We start from the raw sequence: 15,235 nt of genomic DNA, 5'->3' as shown, positions 1-15,235 counted from the left end.
TCATTTTGTTTTGTCTCAAGCATGATGATCGTTGTTTCTTTTAACTTCCAAGAGAAACTTTGCCACGGCCAGTGTAATATCACTAGACCTGTCATCCAAAAGATATTTAATATGGGAGGCATACTAATTAGTAAGTAAATAAATAAATAAGAGACATGTGACAGGAAAGCAGCATTCTGTATCCAACTTTTCACGAATGAGTCCAAGTCGCCTTGTCCTTTGTAAATCAATTTTGAATACACCTCAGAAGAAAGGAATCAAGGAAAACAGGGAACTTTTAAAGGCACAGTTACTGTTGTGTAATGATTGGCATGAAGACTGACCCATATTTTCTTTTTCCACTTTTTCCTCTGTATTAGGGATGTGGAACCTACAGGCCTTCAGGTGTTGTTGGACTATAACTCCTATTTTCCATGATCATTGGCCATATTGGCCTAGGGCTGATGGGCTGTTGGAAGTCCAACAACCCTTGTAAAGACACATGCTCCCTGTTCCTGCATTCCAGGAGCAGTACGGACTTGTGGCTCTCCATATATCTCCCATCAGCCCCAGCTAGCATGATGACAGGAGTTATAGTTCAAAAACAACTGAGGGGGACACAAGCTCCCCATCCATGCTCTACAGTTTCAGGTCAATCATGATTTTGACATGAATGAGAAACAGAAACTACCATTGGAATGAGAAGGAATGGAATTGATATTATAGGTCACCCAGTTTAACCGGATTATCATCTTGCTGTAGTTATAGTTCACCAGTTTGATTTTTTATTATTCTAGGTTGCCAACTTAACCAGATGATCGTTTTGTTGCTTGGCTGTATCACAACAAAAATAGATGTATATCTCAAGGCTGCCAAATATCAGTGGCTGTATATTACAATCTAGTTCACAGATTTTTCTTTGTTTACATTTTTGTTGTATGTGTGGACCAGTGTCAGGATTTTGAAGAGGTGTTTGTGGGCCAAAGAAGCAGCCATTAAAAACCAATAGTGATGCTTTTGCTACATGGGAATTCACAAAGGTGTAATTCCTTTACTTTGAGATATACTGTCCTTCCTTAGAAAATGTAAGAAGTGCTTTGTAGATGAAGATTAGAAAGATGAAGGTCAGTACTTGACAAAATAGAACTGAAAACCTAGTGAGCAGTCATCATCAGTAAAAAAGAAAAGAAAACCCAAACTATATCTGACTTATAAAATAAGTAAAGAGGCAATTAAAATAACCTGCCAGTTCTGTGAACCATAAAACAAAGCTGAAAAGTATACTGTGTGATAATTTTTTACCAGGGGGATTGTAGTCTATTTCTCTCACTTTCTTTTGGTTTTGAAAGAGCACATTAAAACTTTTATTTCCAGCTTATGGAACTTCACACACAGAGCAGAAAAAGAATTTGCAAAGGAATCCAAATACGGATATATTGAAAAATTCTGTATTAGATGAACTATGACAGAATATTTTGAGTGGCCAAATTGCAGCAGGGGTTCAACTTTAAAAACAGCAGGATCTTGTTCGTGGCAGACATGAGTGACATATTGCAAGCAAAATGGGGGATGAGGTGGGGTGTTTAGCAGATAAATGTATGCTTTATGTTTAGAGAGAACTTGGTTTGGGAATTCTGCAAATGCTCTGGTTTAAGTATATAGCTCCATATTTTGAAAGGATTTTTTTTTTCTAATTTGAATGAGTAAGGAATCATAATCTTAAAGATCAAAGTGAGCCCAAGACCAAGACTCTGGTGCTATTATTCTGTATCAAGACTGCTTCCCTCATAATGGTTTTTAATTCTTACCTGTTGCTGGGAGGGGTGGATCAGGTCAGCACAGATCAGAAGTCTCATATGTACATGTAAATCCTCAAACATTTTTGCTCCCTTGACTCTGCTGTGACAAACTGCAATTTGGCTCCTCCTGTCTCTCAGTTGTTTCTTCAGTGGCCGTTGCACCTTGTCATTATGTGACTAGAAAGTTTGGGTATCTAAATTTATTTGTTTCCCCTTCCCTTCCCCATGCCCTTTTCATTCAGTAAATTATTATTGTTGTTGTTGTTATTGTTACATACCAGGGGGGAAGACCTGTGTCAGTGTTTAATTTTTGTACTGTATACCACTTAGGAAACTTTATTCATTGTGGTGGGATAAGGGGATTTGTTCAACTTAAGACTTTCAGGTACATTATCTTTCTTTGAACTTACCTGTTTGGACATGCTGACCTCATGAAAAAACTTTGTATTCATAGATATAAATCACCTTTACTTGGATAAAGATAAATTTTAAAATGAGGAAATCTGATTAGTAACAAACTCCATTTGATTTAGAAGCAAATCCCGTTGAAGAAGGACCATAGTTTTATTCATGATGTTCATTGCTGCTTAGACCTTTATGAGGTTTTTTTTGGGGGGGGGGAGTTTTTAAGTGAATGATATACTTGCCCCCCAAAACTGCATAGTCAAAGATGATAAAAGTCATTTTTTAATTGTAATTTAACAGTACAATGTGATTGAGGTGCTATTTCGTATATGCAGCACTTTTTTCTTTAAAAAAATGTTTAGGGGTGCTCTCATTTTCCTATTCATATTGAAATACTGCCCCTCAATGAGGCCAAACTTAGATTCACAAAATTTTTAGGAGTATGCATACCCCTGCATCCCCCCCCCCTTAGAAAAAAGCACTGGGTATATGTCATATAGTTTTAGCAGATGCATATACCATTGTTTTTATTTATTTTATTTAAAGAATTCAAATTCAGATATATGGTATTGCAACTCAACATCGTAGCCTCCAAATGACAAGTCGCTGCATTTCTGTTTAAAATTTGGTCTCGTGTAGAAAGGTGTGTTTTTTGTGGAGATGAGGAGAGAAATATTGTTCACTTTTTGTTTGTTTTCACTAGTTTGCTAAACCAGGAGATGCTCTTTGCACGGCTAAGGAGATGTAGCATCTTTTGAAATGTCAAATCATTTCATATAATAGGAAGGTGGAGAATGGTGTGTGGTGTGGAAGCAGTAAGAGAGACACCAGCAGCTCCTGTGATTTATTTCAGCTTCTGGAAGATTGTTGGGAAAGCGGAGAAAGAAAATATAGGAAAGTGAATAATAATAATAATATTTTATTTATATCCCCCCTCCTCAGCCAAAGCCGGGCTCAGATTGGCTAACATCATACAAGTAAGACAATGCATAAAAACAAGCGATCAATAAATTAAGATACATCCCACAATTAATTCAAACAAATTAAAATTAAAACTGGACAAGTGGCAATCTTCAGGTTAAAATTGAAGGCGGTTACCAACTGTTTCCACTGATATTATAAGCACCTGTAAAGAATTGTCATGCTGAGTCAGATCAGTCGTCCCCCAAGAGTTCCTTCTGATTTTACATGTTGTTGTTAGGTCTGAACTTAAGAAGAGACCCACTGGATCAGACCAAACACCTATCGAGTCCAACACCCCATTACCCACAGTGGCAACCCAAATGCTTCTTGGGAAGCCCACAAGCCAGGACATTTTTTAGCATTCAAAGGGAAGGAGAAATTCCCCTATCCCTCATTAATCTCCCCTGTAGCAATGTCAGCCAGTCTATGATGACATTACTTTGGATTTTTCCACTATTTATTATATGAACCTTGGAAATTAGGATGGAGACTGAACAACTGTACAGGAATGTGTCTGTTGTCATCCGATTTGGCTTGTCAAGTCTTAGCAGGCATTCATGTTTCTTACAATTTATAAAGGACTGTAAAATATATTGTTGGTTGCTTTCTGAGCTGAACATCATCACAGGATTTGTTTGACATTGAGTTACATGTAAGTAGCCCCTTGGCAGGATTAATTTGATTAATTTGTAAATTTTCCTACTCCTTAATTTTAAACCTCACTGTTTGTTTCATATTACAAAATCTTTCAAGGCCACTGAACAAAATAATTGATTTGGATCCTGTAGGATAAGAATCCATAGGGTAAAATTACATAATTGGTTTTAATTACATAATTATAGCATTTTAAATGTGTGGAGGTGAAAGGTTACCATTAGATGCAGAAGTCATGATGAGGAACACAAAAATAAGCCATGTGTTTAATTCTGTGTTTCTTTCCATTTTTATACAAGAAATTCAGTGAGATCTATCCTTGACCTTGGACACTGAGTGATTATAGCAAATAATATAGTGCTGTTATGGTTTTTAGAATCATAGAGACACCTTTGTAAATCACTAAGTGCACTTTAGCAAAGGCTTCATTTAGATTTAGTGCACTACATGGGTAATCAGTGGTGGGAACCTAACTGACAGCAATTTAACATGATTGGGCTGGGTAATTACATAATTACCAGTAGTGTTTATAAATGCATAAGGATATTTTTATTGGGTGAAAAAACCAATTGCTTTCTTACTAAGAAGAAAACTAAATAAACAAATTTGTTGTCACAGGTTAAGAGGACATGCTCTGCTCCTTTATGAAATGTGTTCTTGTTATGTAGTGAAGTGCATTTGTTTTACTGTGTAGCCTTTTCTATTTTGTATCAAAGTTCTGGAATGCAGCCTCCTATTTAAACCTTCTATGGAGCATATTTGGTATATCAAATGGCTCTTTGACACACTAAAGATGTAGAAACCTCAATTACACTGACTTTTTAAAGCAACAATCCAGGAGGAAATTGTTGTTAGATTTTGGATTATAACCTGAATCTGTTTGCAGTGCAATCCTATGCATGTCTACTCAAAGTAAGTCCCATTGAATTCAATAGGTCTTACTCTCACTCAGGTGAGAGTGTATAAGCCTGCAACCTAAAGCACTATTCTGTATTACTTTTTATTGTTTCTGAAACAAGCTGTGGTTTCTTTCTTTGCCATGCTTTTCCCATTTATCCAAATATGTCCACTGTCGGGATGTGGGGGTGGTCATCATGGTACAAGTGTCATGGTGACCCGATTCGTGGTGTGCATTTATATGTAAATCTAAAATCTCTGTTCATTCTCTGCATAATCAGCAACTTGCCTATCGCCTCACAGCAATTTTGTCCCATGTTTATTGATTTTACACATAGGTTCAGTTCGCACATAACATTAAGCCAAACCATGGCTTAGTGCAAACCTATGATCGTGCATATTCCTGGAGCAGAAATAATTTTGCAGAGAATGAACAGAGAAGTCAGTTACTGAGATTTCAAGTTTCCATTACATTCACATCACAAAGGAAGCTCAGTTTACCTTTACCAGGGCTAAACTTGAAATTGCTCTGTGCTTGTTTTATGAGTCTGAAAGCATTTGATCATTTTAATTCATAGATCCACTGACTTGGCTTCGAGGAATAAATATTTTGAGGGATTTTCCATCTAAGTGTACTTGGAGCCTAAAAAATTAATCTCAAATAGCAGCATATCTAGTCAGAACTGTCTTCAGGAAAAAAGCGATCCTTTCCCTGTCTTTATTAATTGTGTGGTGTTTGTGTGTATCCCCAAAGTACTAAGGTTAATTCTGATTGGAATATGATTTCTTTAGCCTTTGAACTGTATTTTTATTTATTTATTTGGAAGAATTTATAAGCTGCTTAATGGGGGGGGGGAATGTACAGTGGTACCTCGGGCTACATACGCTTCAGGTTACATACACTTCAGGTTACACACTCTGCTAACCCAGAAATAGTGCTTCAGGTTAAGAACTTTGCTTCAGGATAAGAACAGAAATCGTGCTCCAGCAGCACACCAGCAGCAGGAGGCCCCATTAGCTAAAGTGGTGCTTCAGGTTAAGAACAGTTTCAGGTTAAGAACGGACCTCCAGAACGAATTAAGTACTTAACCCGAGTTACCACTGTACTAACAAAATCAGCAAAATTTGAAAATCATTGTTAATGTTCTTATGAAAGATAATATTCAATAGTATTTTGAGTCAGGAGATGATCTGGTGCTTCTGCAAGTGGATTGAAATCCATCCAGTCAGCTTTAAATCAGAATATTACACATGATGGTTTGGATCCAATCTTAGTGGTGCTTAGAGCAGATCCATTTAAATTACTGGAATTTATGATAGTCAGAACCTCCTCTGAGCATGATTAATTCTGGATCCAACACACTGATCTAGAGTACGATGTGATTGTCAAAGTGATGCAAGCAGAAAACTAACAGAGGAAAGAGGAGCTTGATACCAGTTTCTCCTTATTAGTAAGTAAACCTGATTTTGAAGAACAAAATCAGGGCTAAGCTATATGTTGCATGGCAGTTTCATCAGCTGTTGGAGGGCAATTTGGATTGGGGCTTGTATGTTTCCCCCTTTGTGGCTAAATAAAATAGGCAAGCCTATTCAGACATGTAGAAGTTATGTGTGTTTTATTTCCTTTTATCTACTGTTTATTTTAATAATCTTTTGAATATTTTTAAATACTGGTTTAAATTGTTTTTATCAATAATGTTAATGTTTTATTTTGAGTTTCTGTAAACTGCGTATAGGGCTTTTTTTTTTACAATTGAGGGATATATAAATTTTTTGAATAAAATTTTGTTTGTTAAATAATAACAGCATTGGGGGAGGACAATGTAAGTTGCAGAATTAGCTCTGTGGCTAAATATTAACTCTCCCACCAATCGTACAATGAAGTTGTGATAATAATTGGGTCCCTCTAACCATCACTCTCAAAAAAAATAATGGGTTCTGTTACGAAACTCCTGAGTAGCAACATTTACGTCCTAACAAATGCAAGAAATTGTCTCCAAATATTTCAGCCCTTTCAGTTAAATGCTTATAATCCTTCTTTACTGTAAATGCCACTTTCTGCCATTATGCATAGGATTTGTTTGGTCTCTTTCTCAAGCAAAATGTTTCATATTGGTTTTGTTTCTTTTGACTAGATGATCCAGTCACTGTTGGAGGCACATTGCCACAGCAAAATCTCATGCTGTACATTGATCACCTGTCCAACCTTTGCCTAGAGTGTGATCCCCAGTTCCTTCAAGAGATCCAACTTTACCTGTCTATAAAGAAGATGAGGAGGGAGACATCTGGGATAACCAAGCATCAGAGCATTAACACCAGAGCAGGTTAAATTCAAATTTATCATAGTGTTCTACTTCACATCCCACCCCTTGCAGATTTTTTGCCCGCAGGTGATGTTTGTGAATGTGTACCTGTGCTTAATTATTATAGTCATTTCCTCAGAAACCCCCAGATTGGTGATAGTAACTGTTATGTAGCATTTACTAGTGAAAGAATCCAAGACTTGGTTATATATTTTTTCACTTACTCTAAGCACACAGAATGTAGCTTCCTTGCCCACTTTCTCTTCTGCCATTAGGAACACAAAGCTTTGATATCTACAAGGCATACATGGTTTCACTTACTGACTTAAGGACTGCCCCCTAGGAGTCTAGCACAGCCCACACACAATCCTGGAATATGTCCAGCTTTTCCTCTGAGCAGAATGTGAACCTGTGACCTCGTGAGCCTCAGGCAAAAGGGCTGCCTACTGAGCCACTGATACCCATGCCATCAATAAGTTTTAAATGCCAGCTGCAGACTTCAGAGAGATAATGATTTCAGTGTGTAAAAGGTTTGGTTGTGGAGACTGCAGCTCACACAGATGGCGTGACAGGGTAAATGTGTTGATATTTTATATAACATTTCCATACCTGAGATATTGCTAATATACTTAGAAGGACACTTTCAGGCAGATGAAAGTTTCAGGGTTATGTATCCGAAATGGATGACCAGACTTAAACATGCCTGTGGAGTGCATGTTTTAATAAGAACACTTTTATTGTTTGGATTTCAAGCCCAGGCTTTGCAACAAGAGTCATGGTGTTGTATTAAAGGGGTGAGAATTACAAAGTGAAAATTGTAGTAAGTGAGAATCGGGGAGAATAAGCAAAGCAGGATTGAAATCCTACACTGATTTACCTGGGAGCAAGCCCCATTGAACTCAATGCGACCAACCCAAGTATACATATAGTGTTTAGCTGTTGGTAACTTACAATTGGATACGTTACATGATTAGCAATCCCGTATTAATACGGATCTTTAAAAGGCATTTTTCACAAAATACTAATTTTAGTTTGCAGCTTGTGTTAGTTTTCACATGCACTTTTCAGATATTCACTGGACCCTGTCAAGGATGGGGTCACTTTTCATGACAGACCCAGAATATCACTCCAAGGCATAGTTCCTGAGTTTCTATCAGTACAAAGATGTGTTTCAACATTGTCTGTGTTTTGATGAGTAGAGCAGGGCCAGCTACCTTCTTAAGCACCCTCTCTTTCCTCAGTCAAAGTATGTGGAAATAGTAACTAATGTGTGCATGTGGGTGGAAGTGAATTGACTGAAATTCTTGTTTCATACTAGGACACTAGCTTAAGCTTCCTGAGACCAAATCTAAGCTTCTATTAGGTTGAACACAATCATAGATGGCCAATAATGTCTCTTTAAGAATTATTTTTTCTGTCTCTGGGCATGTTCAATCATTGCATCCAAGGCCTATTGGTCATATTGTGTCCCTGAGCCCTGTGCTCTGATTTCAAAAATTGTGGGGTTTGCGTGGGCTTTATGCATTTCAGAAGCAGGAAGTAGCATGAAAACCTTGCATTGTATTTTATGTTTTCTTGTCCATTTTGTTTCATGCACTTCTGATTGCAGGCTGAAATGCATGCTGGGAACAGGAAAAGCTTTCTAGAGGGATGCACAATTAGAAATAGACGAACACATGTGGCAATTTAATTGTGATTGTGACAATTGAAATACTTTTAAATACAGAGTCCTCAACAGTGCCAAGATTAAATCTAACGGTCCATGCTCAGACTTGCATTTGCACCATTTCTGTGCATACTTCCTTCTGAGATGATCTACAAAGACACCATTTGCAGTGTAATTTTGACATGTTCATTTTTCCACTAGAAGACAGATGGAATCCATTATAAATTTTGAATAGACTCACAAACAGTAACAGATGTTGCACTCAAGGTGGGGGTGGAGAGATATTTTCCCCTATATAACTTACCTGGCTGGGAAACCATCATCTGGACAGCTATTCCAGAATATACAGGACAGGTAGGATTGGAAGTCCAGCAATCATAGCCTCTGTGTACAATAAGGCATACTTCTGATGCAAGCTTGAAGCAAGGTGTGTGTTCTAAATCCCATCCAATTCTTTAGCTCCTATTGGCAAGCAAAGCTTTTTCAGTCCTCAAATGGCAAAGACATATGGCTACCATAAACTCTAGGGAGGCAGCCCAAAATGGTGGGCTTGGGTGTGAAACTGACAAAATGGCCTTGCGACAAGCAAGCAACCTGCCTCACAGGATTGTTGTGAGGCAAAGGCATTGTTCTGAGATCCTCATGGGAAGCACAAAATATAAATGCATCAAATTCAATGATGATTATCAGTACTGTTGGTCGTTGTTGTTGTTGTTTTACTTCTGCAAATGTTCCTCTTCCCCTAATTAGTAGCATGTAGATGTATTTCTGAGGAATACATCCCTCACTGATGTATTGGCCTTGCAGTTCTGCTGCTTAAAAAAATGGAGATGTTATCCTGCATTTAGCAGCTTGTCAATGGCTGATGACTGAGGATTTGAACAAGCACGGCAGTGCTGGCCTAAGAACTTTACCCAGCCTGCCAGATAGCTTTAATCCAGTCATATGGGAACACAGACAGCACAGCAGCCACTTCTGAAACATGAGACCACAAGGACAGCTGAATAAATTCAGAGACGTTTTGAACATTCTAACCTTTGTCTTGGGGGTGGGGGGTGGAATCTGATAATGAACAAAAACTAATACCAATTTATTTTGTTTTTCTTCTTCAGTCCGGTAGCTGTTAAGACTTTCATTTTCTTAGGGTTGCTGCGTAACAAAGTATTAGCCAAGCAGCTTCCCCCACCCCTTTCACACTATGGTATATTTAGTTCTGTATGTAGTCTATTCCTTCACACTCATTAAGGAATGAATCTGGTTTCTGTTTTGTTCAATACTGTATATACATTGCACCCATAAATATTTGAACTAAGTAAATATAGTATCTCAAACATGGAAAAGCTTTCATTATAAACTGGGGGCTGGTAGGGTCTTTTAAAACATTCTATTCATTGGCCAAATGTTGCCCTTTTGGAGGGGGGAGTATGTAAGCCAAAAAATATGATGTATTCCTGTCTGCTATATTGCAACAGACTCTTTCCCAGATTATGTCTTGATTTGCACATTTTATATGTCTAGTGATCTGGTGATGAGGGAGCTCTAGGAGAGGCCTGTAGATTCCCTCTGCAGAAACACATGGCCGGCATTCAGCTGTATCTGGGGCTAATTTCCTTCTTTTGCTTCATTTAAGGTGCCTCATTCTGGTTTACAAGCAGTAGAATTGAAAGTAATTTTCTTACTTGGAAATATGGTGGGCTTGTTCCTAAGTGGTAGTAGCAGGGGTTAGGAGTTTTTTAAAGTGTTAAGTAAAACCAGAATAACTTAAAGAGTCCCCCTGCCCCCAATGAATTAGCGAAGAACAGAAAGATTAGCCATCACAAAACTGCACTTGAAATAATTTTCCTAGAAAGCTACCTAAGAGCAGCAAAACATTTTGTTCCTAGGTCGATAGTGATTTCATATGTGTTTCTAGGTCGATAGTGATTTCATATGTGTACCCTTACGCATGTTTGTAATTATGCTGATTGAAGGCAAAGCACTATTTCATCACATATTTAGAAAGCAATATGTTCACATGGCTAGCATTAAACAGGTACCTGGGTTTTATATAGTTTTATACTTTTTCAATAAAGAATTTAGAGCTGTGTGGCTAGGGTTGTGTATATTCATAAACATGCATTATGCAAGCACGTAAAATAGTGGGTGGTCTAGCCACGTCCACCTAAGCCAATAAGACTGGGGTGATTAAGACACACACGTTTCTCCAGACAGTGGGAATCGTTTATTTCCAAATGGATATTTAGCTACTTCAGACGTGCATTTTCATCCCCTAAATATCTGTCATTAAATCAAGAATGGTGGACTCTCAATCAGATGTGTGAACTGTCACCATCAGAAAATGCTGTACATTCACATAACACCAGATGTTGGGAATGCTCTACCTGTGGTGATTAGTTGAGGTTTGTGCATTCACACATGAAAGTCATCACTTATTGCTACAGTTAACAATGGATATGCACATATGAATCCAGCTGATTAGACTGAAAGCTGCCCATAACTTCACACAGTGAAGATATATTTCCATTAATATTGGCAAAATTTCTGTTTTTTTTCTTTTCTGCTTTTAATAATGTTGTATTTTATATTTAAGGAGAAACATACCTAGAAATGCCTAGATCCAGCTCTATATGTTGTGCTTCTAATTCATCAACAGCTATGCAACCACTTTTCTTTTAATTTGATGGAAATGTATCTTGGATATGTAATCAAGCAGCTGTCAATTGTTATTTCACAAAAAAAGAAATCCTAGAAATGTCAGGTCAAACATTAAATATATATTTCCAACATTTAATTTCAAAGCATGAGAGAAAGTAAGGTGGTCAGCCATTCTATAACATTTTTTAAAGCGCATTTCATTTGGCCTCACTGTGTGTGGCAGGTTGCTAGAGATTCAGAGCCTGTTCACATGAGTTGCATGTCCCTTGTCCCTTGTGTGTCATGTTTATTAGATTCTAAGCCTGCCAAGTAGGGTCGGCCTTTAATTTATTGTATGTAATCTTCTCTGGGAGACATTTTGACTGAAGAGTGGGATACAGTGCTACAAACAAACAAACAAAGTGTGAATGAACAATCACAGATTAATCACCACATGTTGACAATTCCTTCCCTTCTCATAAGGGACACTGGTTGGAGGATGGGAGAATAGCAATTTCACCAACTCCATCTTCCCTCTGCCACTGCCTCCAAGCAAACTCCCACACTTCTGAAGGATCTCCCAAGCCTCTGAAGCAAGTTTTGTGGAGGCACAAAGAACCACAAGAGAAAAGAGGAATTAGCTAAAATCAACTTCCTCCAGCAGCAGCAAAGCTTCCTTCCTGGCAGGTCTGGATCCAACCCATGGTGCTCCCTTTAATGGAGCTGTGTTCATAAGTAACCATTCACCTTCAGTTACCTATTTTTGTAGCTCTTGTTTGACTATACATTGGATCTAACCTAACTAAATCCCCAGATGCAGATTTCAAGCAGATATTAAGATGTCAGGATGCCTCACCACCAGTTTTGCATTTTGTATTCTAATTAAGCGGTATACTGGTAAATCTCTGTGCAGATCTGTTTTTTCTCATGCAGGCAGGATTCCAAAATAATGACTGATTAGAGTAAAGGAAGTGAATTATACATTCATGAATTCATTATGTAGGCACACAAAATTTAAATACACTTAATGACAAAAAGCTACACTTCTGGAAATAATGTTTTGCAAAGGGGCTTGTGGAAATCTGTCTTCTTGTATAGCAATCCATTCAGCATATTAACATTCTCAATCAAAGCCAGCATGAAGAAACAAAATGCATGAGGAAGAGCAGGAGTCCCACTAAATGAATTAACATATATTCTATAGCTCTGTTCCAAAACCATTTTTCCATCTGTTTTAACTAAGAATCATTCTATTGTCCTATAGAATATTCAAAACGTGCAGCTAGCCTGATGAGGCCTCATTCTTGTATTCTAATATCATTGTTTTTAGAGTGCTGAAAGTGCGATGAATAGGAACATCAGCGTATTGTTTTTTATGGAAAGTTCTTTGCACCGTCCATCTCACTTGCCCTGGCATCCTTTCAAGAATCCAGACATACCCCTTATCCTGGTCTTTCTTCCTGACCTGTCACAAGCCTACCACTTTGTAGAACCAACTTTTCCTTAGCATTACTAGTAAACGTAAATCATGTTGGTCAGTTAGTATGGTGATTGGAGTAATGCGCTCCCTTACAAATTAAGCAGTTCCTTAGGCATTTATATAAATAACTTTTATGGTATTTCTCTAGGCTTGCTTCTTCTGCGTGGACTCTGTATGGCTCTATTCCAGGAACCTCCAGAGCTTTAGACAAGATATGATATGTTCTTACTTCTTCTCACAACTGGAACCTTCTAGTGTAGTGCACAACCAAAAGATAAATGTTTTCTCACTTACTTCTTTGAGTGGAACCTCACAGATTCACAAACATATGACTGGATGGACCATGGAAGATCATTAAGTGGCCCCCTTCAAGGTAGGATGGCCACTTACAAATTACCTCAAAAGAGGAAAGCAGCACTTCAGACTCCAGTGGCACATTGGAATTCAGGAGAACTCCCAGAGATGAAAGTCTTCCTTCATGGGGAGTGCATCCCCTCCCAGAACTAATCTCCAGACATGGGAACCACCCACCCACACCACTTTTTTACAGCTAGTTGGTCATAACCCATTTGATCACATTGCCCAGGAAATGAATATTAGAGTCTGTATGGTAGTTTTCGAAAACCTCCGCATATAGAGAAAACCATTTCAAGAGAGGCTGTACCCCCACCTCTTTCAAGGCATAGGGCAAAACTCCTCCTGAAGCGAGGAACTCCCTAGACCCATCCAATCAATCCCCTCCTACTATATTTTATCAGCCATAATGGGCAGGGATGAAGAGGACATATTGTTGGCCCCATCACTGCAAGCATCCTGCCTATATCCTGAGGCTGCAACAACTGAAACTGATTCCACAAGGTGTAATTTTATGCTGCTCCTTAGACCTCCAACAGACCTAAATCAATTGCGCCATCAAATTCAGCACAGAATCAGATTCAGCACTGAGTCATTTTCCCTTCAAAGTGATTGAAGTGGAAAGGAGTTCCATGATGACGTTCTCCCGTCCTCACTTAGAGGCTGATATTTGTAATTATTTGTGTGATTTGCAGCTTCCATTTTTACTGTGCAGGGGTCATGCAAGGGGAACCTACATGTGTTGGAGCCTTGAATACTGTAAGTCTGCTCTTTCACAATCCTAGAGCTTGAGAGTAGAGCCAGGGGACACAGTCCCAATCCAGAAATCCATTTGCACCCTCAATGACTTACTGAACAGGTCTATGGAGGTATGGGGACAATATGACACATAAGATGGAGGAGCAATGGGAACGGAACAAGAGAGCATTCACTTGACAGGAGTGGGGAAAAGAAACTATGAGACTATGGCAAAAGGAGGAAAGTGAGAGGGAAGAAATGGGAAAAGCAGGACAAATAACCATGAGCAGACAAAGCTACCACACAGCAAGAGCTTCTCTGCAGTCTTTTGTCTTCATTTCCTTCATACAGCAAGAAAATTCATTATACAGGCGGTTTTCACCAAAAAAAGAGATGCAAATGAATTAAAAACAGATCTGCCTCCTCATGAAGGCACAGTAAAGGAAGGAATGGTTTGCTTTATGTAACTTTTCTTGTTGCTGAGAACTCACTTGTAGAAGGTGATGATAAATGTTAAATGGTTCTAGTAAAACTGCTAGTTCCAAAACTGCATACAATGCTGACGTTTTCATTATATCCAAGGGCTGAAGAACATCCGGCTTTCATCGTAACTGTTTTGTTTGGTTATGTATAAAGACTAAATACACTGCCCTTGGGAGATATCTTAGTGTCACCTGCTCCTAAATTGAAAATTACTTGTTTAGCAGAAGTTTTATTGGAAAGGATAATGATCTTTTTCTTCAATGAGAGTTCTTTGAAGTGGAGTGGGACAGAATGTATAATAGGCCGAATCTTTTGGAAAAACCCTATCACACAGAAATACATTGTACAAATATTCTAAGCAAGCATCCTAAATAATTTACTAAACGTTGGGTTTTCTTTTTTAACCTCATTCATCCTATATAGAGAGATTGTTCAGTAAAATATTTTTTTCCTCCTTTTTTGGATGCTGCATGGAGAAAACACTATATGGGGGAAAACTAATATTTTAAAGTGGTTGTGTGTGCAACTATATACTTTTTTAAATATAGAATCCAGAAGGTAAAATGTAGTAAGTAATGCAGGAAAATATAGTGCAATATAAGGCACTGAAGCATTATCATTCATATATGTGAATCATTAAATATGTTTAGAACTGCGAAACAATAGCAAAGGTTCTACATCAAATTCAGCTTGACGAACCATTCTATTTTACAACAATATTTGGATGAGGCTGGTTTTACCTGTCTATCAAGGCAGGTCATATAATGTCGGGAGGAAACTGGCAATAAATCACAGCGTTGAAGTTGGAATTAACTCTTTATTAGCAAAAACACAATCTGCGCATACTTGGTGGACTGTCAGGCCTAATGATAGGTCTTGA

The 15,235-nt window shown here is 38.1% G+C and overlaps 1 protein-coding gene across 13 annotated transcripts in view; it reads left to right on the top strand.

The window, feature by feature from the left end:
- Positions 1-15,235, top strand: part of ERC2 (ELKS/RAB6-interacting/CAST family member 2) — a 510,602-nt gene that overhangs the window by 432,662 nt on the left and 62,705 nt on the right. For 12 of the 13 annotated variants that reach the window (XM_083489222.1, XM_083489221.1, XM_083489224.1 and 9 more), the window contains one exon: positions 6,833-7,021. The exons of the other annotated variant lie outside the window; for it this stretch is intronic. In XM_083489222.1, coding sequence (XP_083345348.1) covers positions 6,833-6,913 — 81 coding nt within the window. In that variant the 3' untranslated portion in view covers positions 6,914-7,021. The remainder of the gene's footprint in view (positions 1-6,832; positions 7,022-15,235) is intronic. 13 annotated transcript variants of the gene reach the window in all.

This window comes from Podarcis liolepis, assembly GCF_965112155.1.
Source record: "Podarcis liolepis genome assembly, chromosome: 2".
Lineage (NCBI taxonomy): Eukaryota > Metazoa > Chordata > Lepidosauria > Squamata > Lacertidae > Podarcis > Podarcis liolepis.
Note: the sequence above shows the minus strand (reverse complement) of the source record. Positions and strands in the feature narration are given on the sequence as shown.